The sequence below is a fragment of the Diadema setosum genome, chromosome 18 (assembly GCF_964275005.1).
Source record: "Diadema setosum chromosome 18, eeDiaSeto1, whole genome shotgun sequence".
In the NCBI taxonomy this organism is placed as follows: domain Eukaryota; kingdom Metazoa; phylum Echinodermata; class Echinoidea; order Diadematoida; family Diadematidae; genus Diadema; species Diadema setosum.
The window spans coordinates 10,057,157-10,080,702 of record NC_092702.1 but is presented as its reverse complement, the minus strand read 5'-3'; the positions used below and the strand labels follow the sequence as shown (position 1 = coordinate 10,080,702).

At 38.0% G+C, this 23,546-nt stretch overlaps 1 protein-coding gene across 2 annotated transcripts in view; it reads right to left on the bottom strand.

The window, feature by feature from the left end:
* Positions 1-1,052: 1,052 nt before the first annotated feature.
* The window catches only part of LOC140241650 (mitoferrin-2-like), a 54,199-nt gene continuing 31,705 nt past the window's right edge, over positions 1,053-23,546 (bottom strand). For both annotated transcript variants that reach the window (XM_072321392.1, XM_072321393.1), the window contains exons 2-4: positions 11,333-11,552; positions 6,311-6,367; positions 1,053-2,279 (exon numbers count right to left, since the gene is read on the bottom strand). In XM_072321392.1, the coding sequence (XP_072177493.1) occupies positions 1,780-2,279; positions 6,311-6,367; positions 11,333-11,552 (777 nt within the window). In that variant the 3' untranslated portion in view covers positions 1,053-1,779. The remainder of the gene's footprint in view (positions 2,280-6,310; positions 6,368-11,332; positions 11,553-23,546) is intronic.

The window sequence follows — 23,546 nt, the reverse complement described above, 5'->3', positions numbered from 1 at the left end:
TATTATGACAGAGACATACAATTCCAAGTACAACTTGCAAGCAATGGGTATAGAGTTCTCTGGTATCTACATCAGTTGATCTACCACCCCTGAAGACTGAAGTGTTCTGAAGACCCTGTGTGTTTTGTTTGGTTTCCCCAAAAAAGGGGTAAGGGGAGTGATATCAGACAAGGTGAAGGAGGGTCAATGTGGGGCCCTACTACCCAGACTAAACACCAATACTCAGTATTAATCTAGCGTCAGAGAAGTTCTGATTATTTGTGCTGCCAAGTGGTAGTACACTGTGCTCTATTGAAAGATGGGTGACAAAAGTTTTTGCCCTACACACATCTTCCCCTGCCCGAACTGCAAAAGAAATTTCTGTTTGTGCAACAGTATCCTCAGAAAACACTTAGTAGGGTTAGAGAAAAATATTCATGCACTGCTCCAGACTAGGCCAGAAACCACATCTAGGGCAAGTTTCCTCTAACAGCACAACATTCAATCACAGGGAATAGTTCAGTCCTAGCATGAGTGCATACTATTAACTATGATCTAGTGTTCAAGATTCATCAGTTGAATCTCCCCTCCATGTCAAAAGTGAGTGTTGCAAACTTGGCAAACTGTGCAACACTGCCCAAAATTTATAAAATTGATGAAGTTGTGGAATGTGTCTGATCACAAACGCATTCACAAATACTTAAGTGTGTACAGCAGTACTTGGAAACAAAAGCCAACACGAGATTCAAAAGGAGAAGAAAACTGGCTCATATAATTATGGCTAGCAAAGAAAGCTCTGGTGGTAGTCACATTACTACATTCCATTCATGACATCTTTACTTCACTAAACTGAAAAACCCCTCTGTATTCATACCACTGGAGGCTACAAAAGTCATTCACAGGAAAAGTCACAGGAATTGAAGGAATACTTAGCCACTTTCACTGTAGCATGAGTAAGCAACTTGAGCATAACTATGATCCATGCTGATTTCCAAACCAAACATGATTAGAGTACATTTAGTGATCACTGGAAAGGATAGATCTTGGAAAGAATCTATTTTCAAACACCTCGTATGAGACAAAACAGCAGGACACCAGGTAGAACTGATTGTAATTTGATTATTGGAAGCAAGTAACGCATACACAAAAACACCAAAATACAAGATAGTAGACATGGATCCTATCGATCACAAAGAGGAGAAACGTATCACTCTCGGCTTCACCACATTTTCAATTCCACTTCCAAGTCCCTAAAACTATTTTGGATTTACAACATGTCATCCTTGTAGGGATTCAACTCTTACAACAGAAGTTGGATATGACAGTCATAAGGGTTTGAATCACAGAAATAATGCCACATGGGAAAGTAATCTAAATAAATCAACTGTGTGAACAATAACAATGTTGTGTTTGATCAATGCAGTTTTGATGTATCCCGTTCAAAAACATGCTAGCAGGACACCTCATGTTATCAAAAAAAATTTAAATTCTATGTATTTATAAATTCTAAAAAGTGATCAGTAGCAAGAGGGGAGTGAGCTGTAATTTTTGGTGTCAATCTGCACAATTTCTCACAGACTTAAGGAACGTTCTTAATACTCCACTGCCTCTCAGGCACTGAATAACACTCTTTAATAAAATCTTTCATGTTTATTCCTTCAACCTTTCATAAAAAGGAGGCCACCGCAAAGTAAGAATAAAAGCTCAGGCATAGTGTTGAAACATGTACAGAAACATTGCTCCAGCAGAAAACTGCTGTGGTCAGTAACACTACAGAGCCAAATGAAAGAGTCCATAATCCTATGTTTGCTTCCACTGCACTGTCAGGAAGTACTTGAAGAACTCATACACTGACCACGAGAGTGCAGTGGCAGGCATCTGAAAGACCACTCGCGCCTGGACCCCCTTGAAGTAGCCGCGCACTCCCCCTAGGTCGTAAATAGTCCTACACGCATGAAGCATGCCATTGATCGACCTGTTCTCCCGTGTGACACTGTGCTCCTGAGTGTTGAGCAGTGTCTTGCAGACATCGAGTGGCGTTGTCACTGCGGCGGCAATGGCACCTGCTGCTGCCCCTGAGAGCATGTGGCTCTTTGGGTTGTACTTGCGGTCAGAGTTTAACAAGTCCTGGCCCAGCTCATACGTAACAAAATGCACTGTCTGGAACGGGATATTCATAGTCAACTGCGTCGTATAGCTGCGGTAGAACGCCGTAGCGCCCTCCGCTCGCCATATCGTCCTCACGCAGTCGGTCACAGTTTTGTAGGGACTGTTGTACATCTGCATTCTCTGCTTGATCACTGAGTTCCAGCAATTCCAGAAACAAGACAAGGGTTTAGCAGCGATGATGGTCAGCAGTCCCCAGATCAGATGGCGTTCCAACCAGATGGATGTCGAGTTGACAATGTTGCCAGTATAGTCGCCAAGAGTGAAGTTGGTGGTGAATTTTCCAGACATGGCCAGGTAACATGATTCATCAGGAGCCATTGTGTTGATGACAGTGCCAGAAATAAAAAGGGACAGGAAATTTATTAGTAATCAAAATCAATTCTTTTTTACTTACTTGTAATGCATTGCAACTGCAACCATCTGGAAAGCACAGAACAGAAGCATATCCATGAATAGCATATAGTAAGTTTAGTTACTCTTTTTCCATAGAGTAGGTTTAGTTTTCTTTAACAAAGTACATAAAGTTGAATGCTGATGAATCATCTAAACCAACATCCTGGATAGTATTCAATATGTTGGTTACTTTCCTGCTTTTACGACATTCCTCACAAATATATTTGCAGACTGCATAGTTACATGTACTGGTAAATCCAATCTCTCTTCCCACAGCATTGCTTTTTTAGGCTAATACATTTTCTCCTTCCCATAACTCATCCCTACAGAAGACAGAATTAGCCAAGATGTATGAGAACAAATGGCAGCAATCAATCCACATACTTGCTAGGATTAAAAATAAACAAAAAACAAACTTGACCATAAAATTATAAAGACCAGCACACTGAGAAAATACAAAGAAACAAATTATTCAGCAAGTCTGCAGCTCTTTTGAGGCAAGGTCATTCCTAAGCCCACTTTGAGTGTTCATTCCAGGAAAAACAGCAAACCACACACCCCATGGCTCCTCAAATATCAACCGGTCTGCAATGAGAATCCTGTTGAAGTTTGAGAGTCATTTCCTTTGACAATCGTTGGGCAATCACAAAGGGGGGGATCCCTAAGTACTGGTAACAGACACCCATGTCAAATACATTATGACTTTTCTGTGTCTCTGACTCCGTTTACAGTGCGGGGCTGGGCCGAGCCGCGGCCGAGCTGCGGCCGAGCCCAGCAATTTTGTCTGTTTACACTGCCGGGCTCAGCCGCGCTTTTAATTCAAACCTTTCAATATTTTGTTGTAGTGGCACTCTGCTTGTAAACAAACGCAATTTGGTATAGTCTGGTTTTCAGACCCTTTGCCAACTGGATTCCGTGGCGACAAAGTCGCCGTTTGGGCAAAGGCCTTTGCCGAAGGAAAAATCCTTTGCAGGACAAAACCATCTTAAACTATACTAGTTTTCGACGTTGAGGGGGTTAATATCCTACATAGCGAAATAGTACGGGCAGAGGGTTTGGAAGCCAGACTAAAATTGGCCGCGCATTTGGCCCAATTTGCGTTTACACTGAGAAAAGGCTGGGCTCGGCCGCGGCCGAGACCACCTCCAGAGCATGGCCAAATGCGCAGCCAGTTTTGGCTCCGCATTTGGCCTTTTGCGCGTTTACAATGAAATGAAGGCGGGTTCGGCCACAGCCGAGCCCCGCACTGTAAACGGGGTCAAAGTTATACAAATCCCAGATTTCAGTTCTGAGGGTGTTCTCTATTAATGTATTATGAACTTAACACAGTGTGGTGTTGTCAATGATAGAACAGGCAGAAGTCTACCATCAATCTTTCTTATTGTCTGTTTCATATCATATTGGTGCAGAACTGTACTACTTTTATGTCTACAACCACAACTGTACAACAACTACTACTTCTGCTACCACTAATAAAACTATCATTCCTACATTTACTAATACAATCACTACTACTACTTCTTAGTTCTAAAGCTACTTCTTTTTCTTCCTCTCTTCTCCTCCTCCTCCTCTTCCTTCTTCACCTTGTTCTCATCCAAAATCTTGGGAAGCATGGCTGGTTCATCAATACTCCCCAAAAATTAATCAGAAGTTTGTATGACTGATGGTCAACTATATACATTTCTGTGAAATTTTTGATCACATGGACACAACCAAAATCACAAACACTGTTATGGCCCACGTTCAAAATGGTCAACATGACAGGGATAGTGTGTATACATGAGGAACGAGGGACAAGATATTAAGACACAATTCTTCCAACCAATTTTTGTATTGTTCATCAAAGCATTAATCACACACATGTGCAAATTGATTAGCAATATGTTGAAGATTTGGTTTTGTTTGGTTTTGTCCTGCAGGGGGTTTCCCCACACACACACAAACACAAAGACAGCAGAAAACATAAGTACCCGGTAAACCTTGGCACAAAGGGCAATGACACCAGTTCCTTGAAACTTAGCCTGACTTCAAGACTGTTGAATCTCACTTTAAATGAGGCTAATACTTTGTATAGCAGTACAATTTTGTGTTTTGCCTTTTGTAAAGAGCCAAATGCACTCTGGAATGCTCTCTGGATAATTTGATTGCAGTGTCTTCCTTGCCACAGACTCAAATTTCAGGAAGAAATACTAACCTTGGCTAAATGTTAATTGAAAATTATGGGGCATTAGTCCACAGAATGAATCTTTAGATACATTTTGGCGCTTGACATGGACTGAAAAGATCCAGTATTTCCTATTTCCTCAAGAGTGCTTCTAAGTTAAAGGGTGTGTACAGTTCTGGATGAGGTGAGGATTCAGCTTTTAACATTTTGTGAGATATTCAGAAACCACTCTATGAGATATGTCAAAGAGCATGCAATTCTAAGGGGTATCAAAAGTTTATTTGATGAAAATTGGTTTTGAAAGGGCTGAGAAATCCAGAACATGGTGAAACAAAGAGGTCCTAATAAAAGACTTGGCCTGTCGCCTTTTATTTTTATCACTTTTTTTTTTATATCTCAGCCATTTGAAAACCAATTTTCATCAAATAAATGTTGAATCCTTCTTAAAATTGCATGCTCTTTCATATTTCATAAAGGGTTTCTCATTATCTCACTTAGAAATGTTCAAAACATGAATCCCCACCTCAACCAGTACTGTACAGTCCCTTTAGAATAAGTGATTGACCTGCATTTGTTATACAGCTATAGCGGTGTGTAATACCATTCAAATACAGCTATTTGACTGGTGCTGTGTTGTGCTGTTTGACAGACAGATTTTGAAGTTAGTAAGAGGAAACATTTGTCAGGACAGTCGCTTAAACTTCACAAATGGAAAACTGGTTCTAACCCAAAATTAATTTGCAAAATTGGCACTTTCATAGTAATTCCTTTGCTAAATACAATACATAGCACCCTACCATTAAGTTTCTCAACATCATTTGACAAAATAACAAATTGGCAGACCATTGGATGCTACCCAGTGATACAACCAGAGCCATAAATGCTTTAGTTTGTAGTTACACCATACTCTCTTTTGTATATGTTGTCATCCTCTTTGGAACTTTCTGTTTGCAGCACTACTTAACAGAGGTTTAGTTCCCATTCAAACTGATAATAAATGTATGCCACCACAGGAGGATGTATAAATGGTGGAATAAAGATGATTATAATAATTCTCATAAGCTTCCTAAAATAACAGAAACCCTTCAACTCTACTGGCACGGAACAGCAAATAGACCTAAGGTATAGGGAAATGGTCTTGCTGGGGCCCAAGGAAAACAGTCTCTGGTCTGTTTTATACCCCAAATTCACATGTGCAAACAAAACAGGCCAGTTACTGAACTGACACATTTCAAAAAGTTATGCATACCTTTAGGCAATAACTGTTATCAACAAAACAGTTTGCCAGGTCTGCCTAGCACAGCAACATCCACTGCATACAAAAGTTGATCTGATATAAGGGATTGAACTGCATTCAGTAGGAACATGGAATACCTTGTTACAAGGTCATCTTTAAAAAAAATGTGCACAACTTTAAATTATATGTTATCACACAAGCATACTTAGAAAATCTGATGAAAACATCATGGCATCTCCACTGCTTGTGCATGTAAGACATTAGCACTTAGTCTGGAAGAGAGCCTACTAACAAAATTCTTGAGAGTCCTTAAATTTTTTTCTTTCTTTAAGATTTCCAGGAAATGAGGTTTCCTAACATGCACCTACCGTCCACTGGATTCATTGCAGCATCGTGGATAACTGTTGCCAAGCTTCCTGCGATTGCTGTCAAGGCCAAAAAGGAAAAGTTAGGAAGGCAGTAACATGTTTTCAGTACATACTGTATGGAAGGCACTCTCTTTTTACATCAACACACAGAATGCCTACCCTCTACATAATTTATACCAACCCTTTACATAATTAGTAAAGATTGTAGTCACAAACAAAAAGAGCACAACAATTGGGTTTTGGTCTTTTGCCCTCTCAGGGTAAACCCACAAAGATTAAGATGGGTCTCATCACACTATAATGTAGGGGAATTTGAATACTGCTTCTGAAAATCATAAAAATACACAAACTACGGGAATAGTATCTGTTGAGTTACACACTGTGCCACAATACTTACTTGAACTACTGACAGTCAGATTGTCAGACTCTGAAATTTAACTTGATTTCCCTTTTTCTCTTCCTGATCATTTGTTTTGCATTAATTCTTCTTTCTATTGACTATCAACTCTCTCAGTCAGTTGCTCTTTTTCCCCCCAGTGGGATAAGACTTTCCCCATAAGCAGTCAGTCACATAATACACTGTATTGGTCTTGAAACTTTATCCTTCAAGGAAAATTAGTTTTCAAAACAGCCATAAGATGTTTCTAATCAATGGTTTGATGCAAAAATTGTGGTAAAACAATAGCAAACATTTTTATCAGGATAATAATTCTTCTGGTGCTCCTTTTGCTCACTTGCCACATAGCTAGTGGCATGTCTTTCTCTGTCCTGCAAAATAATACAGTAATCAGACACTATAAGTCAAAAATGAAAATGCAGTTCAAAAAAACAGAAAAAAAAAGATCACCCAAAAACCAAGAACAGAATGAAAATAAGACTGGCAGTCCATGACAAACAAATTTCATACTTGGTAACTTCGGAGTAATTGAGAAGGAACATTGACCCACAGCATATATGGAGGTGGCTTGATAGGTCGTGGTTTGATACTAAATACACTATTATATCTTATTTTGATCGTCAAGAAATTTTACAGCAACTGACGGAGAGTAGCTAACACCAGGCTCCATTGCAATGTAGAGAGTGTTGGTCTTCAAAGTGAGTTGATCATTCTTTATTTTTTCTTTTCTTTTCAGGAAGAAGTGTGGGGTGCACACATGCTCATTCTATAATCAATACATTCCTTTTGAACACCATGCTCTGCATAGACATTGTCTGAAGAATGTGCTTGATGGAAGTTTGATGAAGTCATCTGCTGCAGAGGAAATACCCGACTGTCATATGACCTTCTTGCTCTTGTTACGTTCTTGTGACTGGGATTTTAATACTCTTATCCCCCCCCCCCCCCCCTCCATACCTTTGAAGGGACTGCAGGAGAGAGTGAGAGGTTACTTTTTAACAGACACACACCAAAAACCTTCTCCGGGTAGGTTTTGCAGTGATGTCAGGGTAAATTTCCCTAGCCTGGCTTAAAGAGAATTTGGTAACAATTATGATGATAACGTCTAAGCAAGATTCTGCAGGGAACGTTTTAACTGGCATGGTAAAAAAGGACTACCGGACGCTACCCAGACGTTGTCGCAGTAACTCTAGTTTGAAAAGCTCTGTTAAAACAGAACTTTAGAGTATTTAAAGATCATCACATAATTTATGTGTACAGTTTATCTATGTTACTGAATCATGACACAAAGCTAAAAGAGGACATGGACAAAAAAAAAAATTACTTGTACAATGGCTACTTAAACTCACTGCTGGACAACAAAGTGAATGGGGATTGGCCGATTCAAAGCATGTAGCTCTAGCATCAAATCATAGGGAAGTGGGAGAAATATTTTTGGTCATGCCTTGCAGGGGCTAAAAAATCTTAATACCACTAAAACAAGTCACAGACACACTAATTATTCATTAACCAATTTGTAATTTCCATACCCACATTTTCTCTATTATATACAGACATAAACAAACAAAATGAATAGAGAGACATTAAACCTCTCTGTCACGAAATCAAATCTTTTTCTGTGTTTTCTGATCATCAACCAAGTCTCTTTACCCTCCCCTCTCAACAAAAAGGGAGAGAAATCCAGAAGAGCTATCAGTGCCTCATTTATAGGTAAACCAAGACTTACCAAACCTTACCTGAAATGGGCAGTGCATAGGCTGTGTATATTAAATGCATGGGTTAATTCATTCATTTAGAAACAAACATGCCACTGGACTGCATTTGTTCCAATAATATGAAAAATAATATCTTAAAACAAAGAACAAAGATGCTAGTATACCACCCAGAGCAGGATTTACCTGTCCCTGTACAGCATCCATCCCAGTATGGGTCAACCAACAGGTATTAAACATGGTGCTGTTTAGATCTTTCAGGTATCACAAATATATTCTTATTTTACCAGCCTCAGTCATGAGCTGATGCATTATCTTCACTATGCCTAAGAATAATGAAAGTATCATGGTCAAGTAAGACATTTCAGGAGTCTAAACTTTACATGTTGCTGTTTTCTATGTCCTCATGTGAGACAAATTTGGATTTGAATGATATACCATACAAAGCACTCAAATATGAAATTTGGTCATTCTGTGGATGCAGTTAATACAACTTTTTGTTGTATTCAAGAAAGCTCAGCTTTACAGAAAAAAAAAAACTTTCTTCACATTTATGTTCATGATATATCATGGTCAAGTAAGACATTTCAGGAGTCTAAACTTTACCTGCTGCTGTTTTCTATGTCCTCATGTGAGACAAATTTGGATTTGAATGATATACCATACAAAGCACTCAAATATGAAATTTGGTCATTCTGTGGATGCAGTTAATACAACTTTTTGTTGTATTCAAGAAAGCTCAGCTTTACAGAAAAAAAAAAACTTTCTTCACATTTATGTTCATGATATAAAATGAAATGCTGTTTGAATGCATTCTATGAAGTACCAGATTATCAACTGTTTATTCCTCATAAATGAAATATCATTCTCTTTCATACATCAAAGTGGTCAAAACTAGAAATGTCTCTAAGGCGACTGGTATGCCTCCGCCATAATGCATGATTCTCCTAATAGGTTTATAGTACATGTGGACAATGTGTGATTACATTTTCAAAAAATTGGCAAAATATTAAAATGACAAGTTTGTCACAAATGTGTTGAATGTTCACCTTCCTTGACCTAGATTTAATTGGATGAATAGGATAGCAGGTATTTGGGGATTTAAGGACTTTAACTTGACTTTGACCCATTCATAAGTTTATGCATTGAGTAATTTTCAAGGTATGGAGAAAAAGTGCAATTTCTGTATTGAGAAGTACATTGTTACCATTTTCATCTGGCCTTTGACCCTAAAATTCATAGGATAATCACTGTCAGGCAGAACATGCATAAATATGTAGTAAGTTTCAAGATAACTCGAGCCACTTCCGAGACATGAAGGAAAAAGTTAGTTCAGCACTTTCCCTTGATCTTGGACCTTTTGACCTTTGAGGCAAAAAAAAAAAAGAAAAAAAAAAGAAAGTTTCCAGAGAATCTCTATTAGTTTATACATGCATACACCAAGTGTAAAAAAAAAACCCTCAATAATAATTATCCTGCTGGCATTGCATAAATATGAGGGAAATAGTAAAATTTTGAAGTGTTGCCCTTGACCTTTGACAACATGAACCCTAAATTCACTAGATAATTACTGCCAGTCAGTACATGTATATTTACTATGTTCCATGAAGATACCTACAATTTCCAAGGTACGGAGAAAAAAGTTTTAATATTTTTACTTGACCTTTTGACCTTTGACCTCATGACCTTAAGCTTTCATCAGAGAATCTTAATTGGGTAATACATGTATACGCTAAGTTTCAAGAAAATATCTTCAGGCATTGCATAGATATGGTGGAAATAGTGAAATTTTCCGTATTTCACCTTGACCTTTTGCCCTTTGACCTTGAGCATGTGCACCCAAAAGTTGATAGGCACAACTTAACCCCCTAATACACATACATGCCAAGTTTCATTAGGATACCTCTAAAGGTTTTTTAGTTATGCTGTCCACAAAATTCATTACGGACGGATGGAAGGGCGGACAGACGGAAGGACGAATGGACAACCCGAAAACATAATGCCTCCAGCACCACTTCGTGGCGGAGGCATGATAAAAACTAACAAATAAAGTATTTGTAGCAGTAATTACAATAAAATGAAATAAAAACAATGCTAACAAAAACAGTTATGGATTTTGTTGGTATTATTGTTATTATTATCATTATTACTACTACAACTATTATCATCATCATCAATTTCTCAGGATTCAATATAAATTCAGTTCAATAAACCCCCTTTTATGATGTGCATACCTTACCATCAAATAGAAGTATGCCCAATAATAGTAATCATTGAGCTCCCAGACGACCTTCTCAATCAGCTCACCAAGCATCTCAAGCAAATCATTAATTTCTTTTTTATTGGTTTTCATTTACTTAATATCTATCTACTTCAAGACGAATATCATTTGTCAAGTACGGTGCAGATTCCTGTCACTTGAACGAGTCCCTTCCCTGTACAGATGTAAACATCAACTCACATCTCAACCTACCATAACAAATTAAAGTTACATTTCTCACATCATCTTTACTGAAGATGCTGACAAATCAATGATATATCAAACCTTTGGTGTTACATGACTGCAGGCTAACTAGGGCCTATGTATTTTTTAATGTGTGTGTGTCAAGTACGGTGCAGATTCCTGTCACTTGAACGAGTCCCTTCCCTGTACGGATGTAAACATCAACTCACATCTCAACCTACCATATCAAATTAAAGTTACATTTCTCACATCATCATCTTTACTGAAGATGCTGACAAATCAATGATATATCAAACCTTTGGTGTTACATGACTGCAGGCTAACTAGGGCCTATGTATATTTCTTAATGCGTGTGTGTTTCTGGAAACCAATGCGTAACTGAAGAGCAAAACAAAACAATATTAAACGAACAAGATAAAAACTAAAAAAATACTTAAGACACTACCTACCATTCACAAGAGGATTTTTGCCTGGATGTGCACTCAGCACACTTTTCACCTTCTCATAGCAGGCAAAGTAAAGAGCGTGGGCAGGTCCCGCCCCCAGTGCCACAGCATTGATGCCCCGGACAGTTCCATTAGCTCCTTCATTGCGTATAATTGTCGTGAGCCCACTGAAGACATTCTTGTATATTGCATTGGGTGAGGGCTTCATAGACTGCATACGGGTCTGTAATTTTGAACAAAACAAGAAATGAACAAAATGAATTAAAAGAAAGAATAAAAGTAGAAAGAACTAGAAATGTCACTATGGCAACTGGTATGCCTCCACCATAATGCATGGTTCTCCTAATAGATCTACAGTACAATGTCTTGACAATGTGTGCTGACAATTTCACATAACTGGCAAAATATTAAAATGACAGGTTTGTCATGAATGTGTTGAAGGTTCACTTTCCTTGAGCTAGGTTTAATTGGATGAATGGCTATACTGTCTAAGAGTGCAGGTATTTGGGGATTTGAAGATTTGTACCTGACTCTTGACCCTTTTATAAGTGTAAGAAAGAAGTGAAATTTAACACTTTCACCTGACCTTTGACCTTTTGGCAAGAGAATCGCTATTGGGTAATACATGCAAACATTAAAGTTTCAAGAAAAATCCTGCAGGCACTGCATAGATAAGAGGGAAATAGTGACATTTTGATGAGTTGACCTTGACCTTTGACCCCTGACCTTAGACCCATGACCCCTAAATTCCCTAGATGATCACTGTCAGATAGTACATGCATAAGTACTAAGTTCCATGAAGATACCTTGAAATACGTGTATGTGTGAGATATGGAGAAAAAAGTAGAATGTTAACATTTTCACTTGACCTTTGACCTCATGACCCAAAACTCTCTCTGGTGAATCTTTATTTGGTAGTTCAAGTACACACAAAGTTTCAAGAAAATAACTTCAGGCATTGCATAGATATGGGGGAAAAGTGAGATTTTGAGCATTTCACCCTTGACCTTTTGACCTTTGACCTTGAGCATGTGCACTCAAAAGTTGATAGGCACAACTTTGCCCACTCATACATACACATGCCAAGTTTCATTAGGATACCCATTACCTCTAACCATTTTTTAGTTATGCTGTCCACAAAATTGATTATGGACGGACAACCTGAAAACATAATGCCTCCGGCGACACTTCATGGCGGAGGCATAATAAAAGTAGATTAAAATGTGATGAAGTACACACAAATTATGGGCATGCGAGCCCCAGTAAATTTACACATGTATGAGAATGAGCTATTACAACCTCAATGGAAGGGTGAGCCAGCTCTGGGATATGATTATTACAAAGGGTTTCAGTCAATTGATGTAAAGTACATTGCGATAATATCATACAGGGAATGTTCAAGCTCTTTTGGGGCTGCTATGGTTTTCTTTGGACTGACTAGGGACTGACAAGGTTCTCTTGGGACCGACTACGCCTTCTTGTGTCTGACTAGGGAGCGACTATACTCTCTTCTGGCTGACTAAGGACTGATAGGCTCCTTTGTGACTGAGTAGGGACTGACTTGGTTTTCTTGGGACTAACTAGAGCTCTCAAAATCTTGATTATCCAAAGAGATAAATATCAACGCAAAACAAGCTAGAAATGTGGCTATGGAGACTGGCATGCCTCCGCAATATCACATGATTCTCCTAATAGGTCTAGGATCTTAACAACGTGAGACAATAGTGTCACATAATTGGCTTAATAAACTAACATGTTTGTCAGAAATGTGTGTTAAGTGTTTACTTTCCTTGAACTACCAATGTAGGTTTTATTTTGGGTTGATGGCTAAATTGTCTATCATAGAGCAAGTACATGTATTAAGGAATTTGAGCACATTCACTTGACATTTAACCCTTGTACTTTGACCCTATGGCCCACAATTCTACATACAGTGTATATTCACAAACTGGTAATATACAATTTTCATGGCAATACTTCGAGCTATGAATTTTCAAAATATGGGGGAAAATTGTCACATTAAACATTTTCACTAGACCTTTGACCCCATTGCCAAAATCTTTTTTCTTTTTCTTTTTTTAGAATCATCGTGCAGCAGTGCTTGTATAACTAGTTTAAAGGGACTGTACAGTACTGGTTGAGGTGGGGATTCAGGTTTATAACATTGATAAGTGAGATATGGAGAAACCTCTAATGAAATATGAAAGAGCATGTAATTTCAAGAAGGATTCAACGTTTATTTGATGAAAATTGATATTCAAATGGCCGAGATATCCAAAAAAGTGATAATAATAAAAGGCAACAGGCCACGCCTTTTATTAGGATCTCTTTGTTTCACCTTGTTTTTGGATATCTCAGCCATTTCAAAACCGATTTTCATCAAATAAACTTTTGATACCCCTTAAAATTGCATGCTCTTTGACATCTCACAGAGTGGTTTCTGAATATCTCACAAAACGTTAAAAGCTAAATCCTCACCTCGACCAGAACTGTACACACCCTTTTAAGTGTAAGCATTGAGTGAATTCCAAGGTTTTGAGAAAAAAGTGTAATTTCAGCATTAAATAGTAGAATTTTAGCTTTTTAACAAGACTTTTGACCTTTGACCCCATGGCGCAAAACATTCCCTAAAGAATCTCTACCTGGTAATACATGCCTATATACTAAGTTTCAAGAAAATACCTTATGGCATTGGGACAATATGGGAAATACTGAAATTCTAAGAATTTGATCTGGAGAATGTGTACCAAAAAGTTGATGGGCACAACTTTACCCACTCATACATACATATCCCATGTTTCATTAAGATACTTCAAACAGTTTGAAGTTACGCTGTCCTCAAAACTGATTAAGGACGGGGGGGGGGGGGGGGGGGAGACAAACCCAAAATATAAATGCTTCCAGTGAGACTTCGTGGCTGAGGCATAAAAAGACATGTTAAAGACAAGATGCATATTTTGGTATAAAACAATGCTGCACATTGGCACTGATCAAACGGTTCCTGACCAGTAAAAATCACTGTCGGACCAGTAACTCTTTCTGGAATTTGCCAGCAAAAAAAAAAAAAATGGAAAAACTGGGTACCTACTGGTCAGACAGACAAGTCAGCCCAGTAGAAGAAATGGGTTAGTGTGCAGTCCTGTATAAAAGTGGAAATATTGTACATATGATGAGAATTTAGAATGCTAAAATTAGAATGCTAAAATAATATTCATGTTTCATGTGTAAAGCTGCACTTGTCACATTAAATAAGTATAGTAAAGTCTAGAGATTTCAAGCCATTAGTAAGCATAATGTTATGAATGACTTGTGCAAAATTTGAAAGGTCAAATACGTATAATAGTCAACGACTGATTTTGCTCTAATTTTCATTATCAGTGACTTTTGTGGTAACATTGTCATTCAAAGTTTTGCTGAACGGTCAATTCTTCTTTGCATGGAAAGCTTGGACATAACCCCAACACAGCAATTTTCCAATCATCCTTCTCTATTGACTTTAAAAAAAAAAAAAGAAGTAAAGTGTGCAGTTGAAACAGATGCAGAGCACTTTCTTTCTCTCACACAAACTGTCATGTACATGATCTACCTGTTTTTGTACTCATAAATGTGGATAGGCTGATAGACGGAGGTAACAGATAGATTGACAGATATATATTACTTCCTTGTTCATTACATCATGTCACATATTCATTATAGCCACAAGATTGTTAATCCTGGAACTGTATGGCACAAAGGAAGTGGAATGTGACCACAAGACCATCAAGGTTATACAACTTGTAATGGTATAAAACTCCCCAAGTCGCGTACTATTTAATAGGTAATATGCTTTGCCATGTCATTACAAACTGTGGCACAATTAATCCTATCACTAAAAGTATAAACCAGCTAACAGCAAACCTAAGAAACAGAGAGAAAAAAAAAAAAGGCTCAGTAAAATTTTGTGTTTTTTCCCCTTGCTCTGGTTTCAGAGGCATAACACATCTCCAGTATGAAGAAAGCAATTTTTCAAAAATGTGATATAGACAAAATACCTACTCGCTAAGGATCTATTTACCGCCAATCCAGCACAAATCAAACATGTATTGTTTATTAACCCGTTGAGGATGAGTCCCGAGTACACTTAGGCAAGCGTCAGGTGGGAAATGCGCATTATAGCAAAATCAAACCGTCTTCAACGGGTTAACATACCCTACTTAAATGTAAGAATTTATAAAACTGAGAGAGGCTGTGTGGTTTTATGGAATGTTTAAAACCTCTCAAACTGAAAACAACTACAATTGTAAGCTCTGCAGAGGCATCCACCGACTGGATGCCTCTGGAAGGTAGAAATTACACACTATTAATTTGTAACTTTGTGCCAATTTCAATGAACTTTGCTTGTTTCATGTGTTTCATGGGTGAGGGTATTTTTGTTCAATCTTGAATTTGTGTAATGTTTTAACCTTAGTGCACTATGGAGCTTGAAAAAATCAAAACTTCCACAGGAGGAAATATTTCACATACAGTTGGTCAATTCCTTTGGACAAATGTTAAGGCTGACTGTCTTTACTTTCACTTTACTGGTCTTTCCAGCATTTCTTTGAAGACAGCATAGAAGGACCATCCTACTAATTATTGCTTGATATCCTATTCCAGGATAAAAACATCACATGATTTGCCTTCAGTTTTTGACAAGCTGTGATTTTGACATGACAGTCACTCCTGAATTGCAATGTCAAGTAGCTACAAGTTTTTAACAAGAAAAATTTCCTAAACCAATGAATAAAAGAATGATTCATGACACTGAGCCAGTAGCTAGAGGATATTGCACAACACTTCAAGATGAAGTAGTAGTTTCTCATCATTACAACATGTGATGGTGAGGCAATATACTGATTCACTGTCTTTCCTGGAAAAAGACAACACACAATCACATTGGACAAATCAGTACTAAATACAGCGTATGGGGGAAAGTGCCTAACATTCTTGGGTAAGCCCAAGGAAAAAAATATGTTGGTTTCCGGTAACCCGACCGACCCGACCAAAAGGTGCCGACCCTGTGAATTTTATCCTCATAGAGAAAAATAAAATTTTCAGTAGTCTGTCCGTGTAAGAAATCCTCATAGAGAAAAAATAAAATTTTCAGTAGTCCGTCCTTGTAAGAAATCTATCTCCAAGACTTTCAACAGAAATTTTATGATTCATACGAAGAATGACAGAAGAAATTGCACCAGCGCACACACAAACACAACTAGACTACAACGTTGTACTGCACGCAATTCTTGGGAGGGGAAAGAAGAGTACAAGGGAAAGTGAAATAAAACGAACGGCACGTACGCTCAGCATTCACAGCAAGCCGTCTTTTTACACCAGCATAGTTATCATCATCACCATCAGACATCACTCAGATCATTTTAGCCTTTTCCTATCAACATTAAGAAACACGCATAGTCCCTTGAGGTAAACACCTAGAAAAATAAATAACAAATACAAAGTATCAACACCTCCCAACAACACAAGCATTTAGAAAAGACAACACAAAGCACATTGAAGCGGCTGGGATCAAACTCCGTCGCTTTGATTCAAAAAAGTATTGCAGCAAAGCGGAAAAATCGCCGTTACGAAAATAACAGTGCGATACACATGAAAGAATTACGTTTAAAGATAATAAAAAGTTTTGGTACCTCAAAAGTGTCCTTGAATTTCCTTGTCTTAGTTTGTGTTTCAGGTTAAAGTACCTTTCATATAACTAACACTGTGAGACTTACTCGCCCCAAAGTGCTCTCATGTCTTACCCGATCAGCAGCCGCATTAGTCTGGGCTCCGTCCCCTTTTCCTTGGTGCGACCAAGAGAGGGCGCAAATTTTCTGATTGCGATAATCGAGAGACTGCGCGCCCAACGAAAAAGGGTCCGGGAAGAAAGTTTCAGCTCCGATCGGATTTTGACCGAACGCGATAAATCATTCGCTCTGACAGGTCCCGCCCACCGAGTATGGTAGTAGTCTGTTTAGCCAGTCTCAGTAAATGGAATTCGCATCTATCTGATTTCGTATGTGATCTATATTAATGACATGTAGATCCATATAGATCACAAATTGGTTTCAGAGTATTCAATTCTTCTGAAGAAAAGATACAGTACCTTTTTCTTCATAGTAGGCCTAATACGAACACATAATGCTGAATTTACGGCTGAAATTGGATTAGACTAGTCATCGACTGTTCTAGGTATTACACAGTTCAGTACCTTTCTCCCAACACCCTGCAGATCTGTCCTTGGTCTCACCATGGTCTCACCATATGGGCGGATGGAGTACTGCATGCATGCATTGCATAATTATGTACCTTACCCAGTATAAGTGTTTAGTTTGGCCATGGAGCTAAAAACGAATGGCGGTATACGATCGTTTATCTCTGTGGTTTCTCTCTAATGTTTTTTTTTTCCAACTTTGTACAAAAAATAGGGCCCAAGTAGCCATGACTGCTCGTATCATAATTATAGAAATGTTTTTGATTTTGTGATCTTGTTTGTGCAACAGGATTTTGTAAGAGAGAGGTATTTCAGTCGGCTGCACTGTGTCCGAGTGAAGTGTATGATACACTTCGAAAATCGAGGCACTGATTCTAAATATCAAATTGATATTATATGCAAATTGACTGGGTATACTACGACTGCAGTCGACTGTATGTTGTACTTGTGGGCCAATCCTATAAGATGAAGCCTTGAACTTCTGGAATCCCCCCATTTTTTTAGCCAAGTATAAACGTAAAGTAGGTTTACAATTGGATTTCTATATATATCTGGAGAACAATAATTCACAACACAACCACAATACTATCAGCATAGGGCCTAAATACCACGCAATTTCAAATAAAAACATCACAAATCTTTCTGAGTGTGGCTCTGACGATGAAATTACTAGTGATAAGTGATTTCATCGATGAATAGCCATCAAAGCTTTATGTGTTATGAAATATAACAGGTTAGAATACAAAACACGCTTTGATTACGCGAGCATACAAAGGTTTACCGCGCTGAGCTTCACAAGGAATAGTATTTTATCAGTTTTGATTAAAAAAAAAATAAGCTGGTATTTTCTTCAGACCTAATTTACCAAAGGAAGATAAAGATATCACATGTTTAATGGAGAATTTACGTGGCAAACCTTATACACGCTATGTATCCAAAAATTGAATAGGCATTGTTTTCCCGAAGGTTCGTTAATCTGAAAATAAGAGAAACTTTATTATTTTGAAGGTTTGATAGCTCCCCCCCCAAAAAAAAAAACACAAACAAACACCAAACCAAACAAAACAAATCAAAACAAGCAAACATCAAACAAACAAACAAACAAATGAAAGAAGGTTCGTAAATCCACAAATGGAAAAATTGCATACTTTTAACAAACATTCGGAATTACTAACCAATATCGTTTTAAATTAACGAACCTTCGGTATTGCAATCTTTTTTTTTCTTTATTTTTCTTTTAGGGGCTATACAAACGAACATTCGGAAGACCAATCCTTTAGTATTGTTTTGTTTTGGATTACCGAACCATCGTACTAATAAACTCTGAAAATGAACCTTCAGAAAAACAAACTGTAACCAGAAATAAAAAATTTCTGACTCCAGAATCAGCATTTACCAATCCCGGAGGGCAGCGGATATCATACAATTCTGATATTCACCTTGCATTATAATGATGATGCCATGTAACAATCAGGAGGTAAACTATAATCATCGAGAAGGCGAGAGAGCCTCCTTGATATAACAGGTAAACTCCACAACACCATGCTGAAGGGCATATAAATCAGACACTTGCTAATGAATATATCGTATCCACGAGTGCAAAATAAATTCATTACTTATTCATTTAAACTTTATGATACCACAGTCTCCGGGGTTCACTCCTCAGAACAATACATATTACATGATAACAACATGGTATGGACTCCTATAAAGTTTATCTAGCTGCCCTAGATTTTTAATCCTTCATCGTTGGACGATAATTAAAGATGTTCATTAACAGCATGATTAAAGGAGAAATATCTGGTATTTCCAATGAAACAAAATGGTACGTTACCGTTAAGACAAATTGCAATATGTCGTGCCCCACACTGCGCATCATCAATTTTTATACAGATGTTCAATGCATATAAATGCAATTTTACTAATAGCTGGGTTCGAAAGTTATATCATCTGTGATGTGTAAATATTTGCTAAACTATTTACTTCCGGGTAAGTTGCTTTCCAATAGGTGATCTTCAACCATACAGACAAGAGAAAGTCCACTCCCATTAAAAAAGAGAAGTAAAATGCATGTCTTTTCAACAGTATGGTTTTGCGGGAGGTAATTTGCTAGTCGCATCTTATTCAATTTTGCCCCCCCCTTTTTTTTTTTTTGTGTGTGTATCAATGAGAATGACCTGTATTCCGTCCTGCATTCACATTGGTGAGCACCCATTAAAAAGAAGTGTTCGCTTTCAAAGTCATAAGACAATTTGAGTCACTGTGTATCTGCGTCTGTGAAGCATTCTCCTTCTCATCATTACAATGTCATGTTGTATTATCATCCTTCGATCAACACGGCTTAATGTATACCATTACAAGTTTGTTTCCTTTTGCTTTGTTTTGCTTTACTGCTATAGGTTAGCACTAACACCTTTTCAGGGAAAATAGATGTGTGTAACCCTCCTGTTACTTCAAAATCCATTCAGTTAATAAAATTAAAAGAATTGACATATTGTTATCGCCACGTATCAGCACATGCCGTGTGAACATAACAGCGGGTATTGTTGTGATGGTTAAGTGTGTTATTTACAAGTACATAACTACAAACCCTTCTTTTAAGTTTCGGGTAATGAACGTTATTTCATTACCAGAAAAAAACTAGAAAAGTCGCTTTGGCGACTGGTATGCCTCCGCCATAATGCATGATTTTCCCAATAGGTCTAGATAGTACATGTGGACAATGTGTGATTACATTTTCACAAAATTGGCAAAATATTGAAATGACAAGTTTGTCACAAATGTGTTGAATGTTCACCTTCCTTGACCTAGGTTTAATTGGATGAAAAGGAGAGCATGTATCTAGGGATTTAAGGACTTTAACTCGACTTTGACCCATTCATACATTTAGGCATTGAGTAATTTTCAAGGTACAGGTGTGGAGAAAAAGTGCAATTTCTGAATTGAATAGTAAATTGTTACCATTTTCATCTGGCCCTTGACCCTAAATTTCATAAGATAATCACTTTCAGGTAGAACATGCATAATATGTACCAAGTTTCAAGATAACTTGAGCCACTTCCGAGATATGGAGGAAAAAGTTAGTTCAGCACTTTCACTTGATCTTTGACCTTTTGACCTTTGAGGCAAAAAAAGAAGGAAAAAAAACTTTCCAGAGAATTTCTATTAGGTTACACATGTATGCATACACCAAGTGTAAAAAAAAAAATAACCCTGCTGGCATTGCATGATAGGAGGGAAATAGTAAAATTTTGAAGTGTTGCACTTGACCTTTGACCCCATGAACCCTACATTCTCTAGATAATCACTTCCAGTCAGTATATGTATATACTATGTTCCATGAAGATACCTTGAACAATTTTCCAAGGTATGGAGAAAAAAAAAAGAAGTTTTAATATTTTTACTTGACCTTTTGACCTTTGACCTTTGACCTTTGAGCTCATGACCCAAACTTTCACCAGAGAATCTTAATTGGGTAATACATGTATACACTAAGTTTTAAGAAAATATCTTCAGGCATTCAATAGATATGGTGGAAATAGTTAAATTTTTTGTATTTGACCCTGACCTTTTGACCTTTGACCTTTGACCTCATGACCCAAACTTTCACCAGAGAATCTTAATTGGGTAATACATGTATACACTAAGTTTCAAGAAAATATCTTCAGGCATTCAATAGATATGGTGGAAATAGTGAAATTTTATGTATTTGACCTTGACCTTTTGACCTTTGACCTTGAGCATGTGCACCCAAAAGTTGATAGGCACAACTTCACCCCCTAATACACATACATGCCAAGTTTCATTAGGATACCTCAACAGGTTTTGATAGTTACCTTGTCCACAAAATTCATTACGGACGGACGGAAGGACGGACGGACGGACGGACGGACGGACGGACGGAAGGACGGACGGACGGACGGACGGACGGACAACCCGAAAACATAATGCCTCCGGCACCACTTCGTGGCGGAGGCATAAAAATAGTGAGCAATAGTTTATTTTCGAATAAACGAACCTTCGGAATAACAGACATAGCTTTTAACCAGCACCATATTCCTCACGAATATAGCACTATCAGCATAATCTGTTTTAAAGGCAAGCCACAAGTGTTTTGGTAAAAAGGACGCAAGGAATAATGTTGCTTTTACGTTTAGATGAAGTAGTTTGACTATGAAAGTTGTTACTATGAATAAATTCCCTCAGAGCGTTTGTGTAAGTTTATAATTGGATGAATCCTGCGAGTTATGTTGGCCAGGGAGTGAGTTTTCGTAACGTATACATTTCCCACCTGCGCTTTTCCATGGAAATGAGATAATAAAGTTACTTTAATGTGTTCTATAGTGAGATATGGGAGTAGTTCCTTGCAGTTGAGCTATATAAGGCTCTCATAATCCTTGAGGAGAAATTTCATAGCAGGGTATCACGTATGTTTCGTTGAATCTTAAAATACCTTATGGAATTCGTCAGTGAAATCCGTCTGTATTTGACTCGATCTATATATAAAAAAAAAAACAATAACAAAAACACGAACCTCTTCGTTATTCTACCCGCAGGCGCAATCCAATGAATTTCACTTGCCTTTGTTGACCATGACAATTTTTTTATTCCTATCTACAATCAGGCTTTCAAAGACAGAAATCTATTTTGGCACGATCGACTATTTGAATCTGGTTCCTACATTCGATATTTTGTAATGATAATAATAGTATTATTATTATTTCTTTCTTTTTTTTTGGGGGGGGGTCTGGTTTTTAATATCTTTGCTAGAGTTGCTTTACCAAAAATATGTGACACGGGATCCCTTAAATCTATTGGAATATTGATCAAAAGTCATGTATATGAAGATCACATATTTTAGCGGATATAGTGGGATTGACCCTTTTACTGATGTCATTCTGTTATTCTCGGAGGAATCAATCTAAAATAAAGTCTGTAATCTGCAATAAGCCTATAATGTCCAATGAAACATGATTTTTTCATCGTACTATAAAATCGTGGTATACAGCTCCCCTATTTGGATGGAGGCTACGTTTCATGAAAAGACTTCTCTCTCATAAGACACACAGACTTTACTTCTCTTGTATACATAATATAGCTACATAATTATGAGAATCTTTGGAATTTCCTTGATTTTATGTAAAGACTTTTATATGATGACTTCATGAAATCATGGAATGGGCAGCTTGTCTCTCATCATGCATAAAGAAAGCACGTAGGCCTACATAATGGAGTATGAGCTGGCGATCGAAGTACAAGTTAGTGGGCTCAACTTCAGAACAAATGCTGTATGAGTGTAGTGGAGGTGGGCAGCACTACCACACACTACCAGCGGGAGTGCGATCAGCTGGTATTCTCATTAACTAGTAAAACTGTCCGATTGACTGCGAGTCATGAATATTCATGACCACTCTAGCGTGAACTCTTGACCCTGCTCGATCCGGCGAAAGTATTTTACTGGACTCTTTTTTTCTCGGGTATCGCAGTTCTCGGCGTATCGCAATCCTCGGGTGTCACGCCCTCATACGGCTTGTCGCGTACAATCACGGCTACGAGTAAAAAGAGTCCAGAAGCTAGACTACAGCCGCATACGCATAGCGACCAGTCCCATACGCATAGCGTAATCGGGCTTCGCATTGTAGCATTCAGGATCATGACAGATTTAGTATCGTACGGTAAATGTCAACTTAAAATCCCATAAATTCGTCAATTTGAAGACTTACCAATTAAGTTGAAGTATTGAAAACAGGCTTCGGGCAACGTTTGGTTCTGCCTATAGTCCCTTTCTGTTCGAATTGATGACTGAATGTGACTCGGTCGACAGGACCTAAGGAGAGCTACATACAGTACACTGAATACTACGGCCACTGCATGCGAACACATCCAATGCACACAGATTTCAAATCCATGAACGGATAAGATGCTTGTGTGCGCATGCGCTGGCCATGGTATCCAGTGTATGTAGCTCTCCCAAGGTCCTCTCGACCAAGT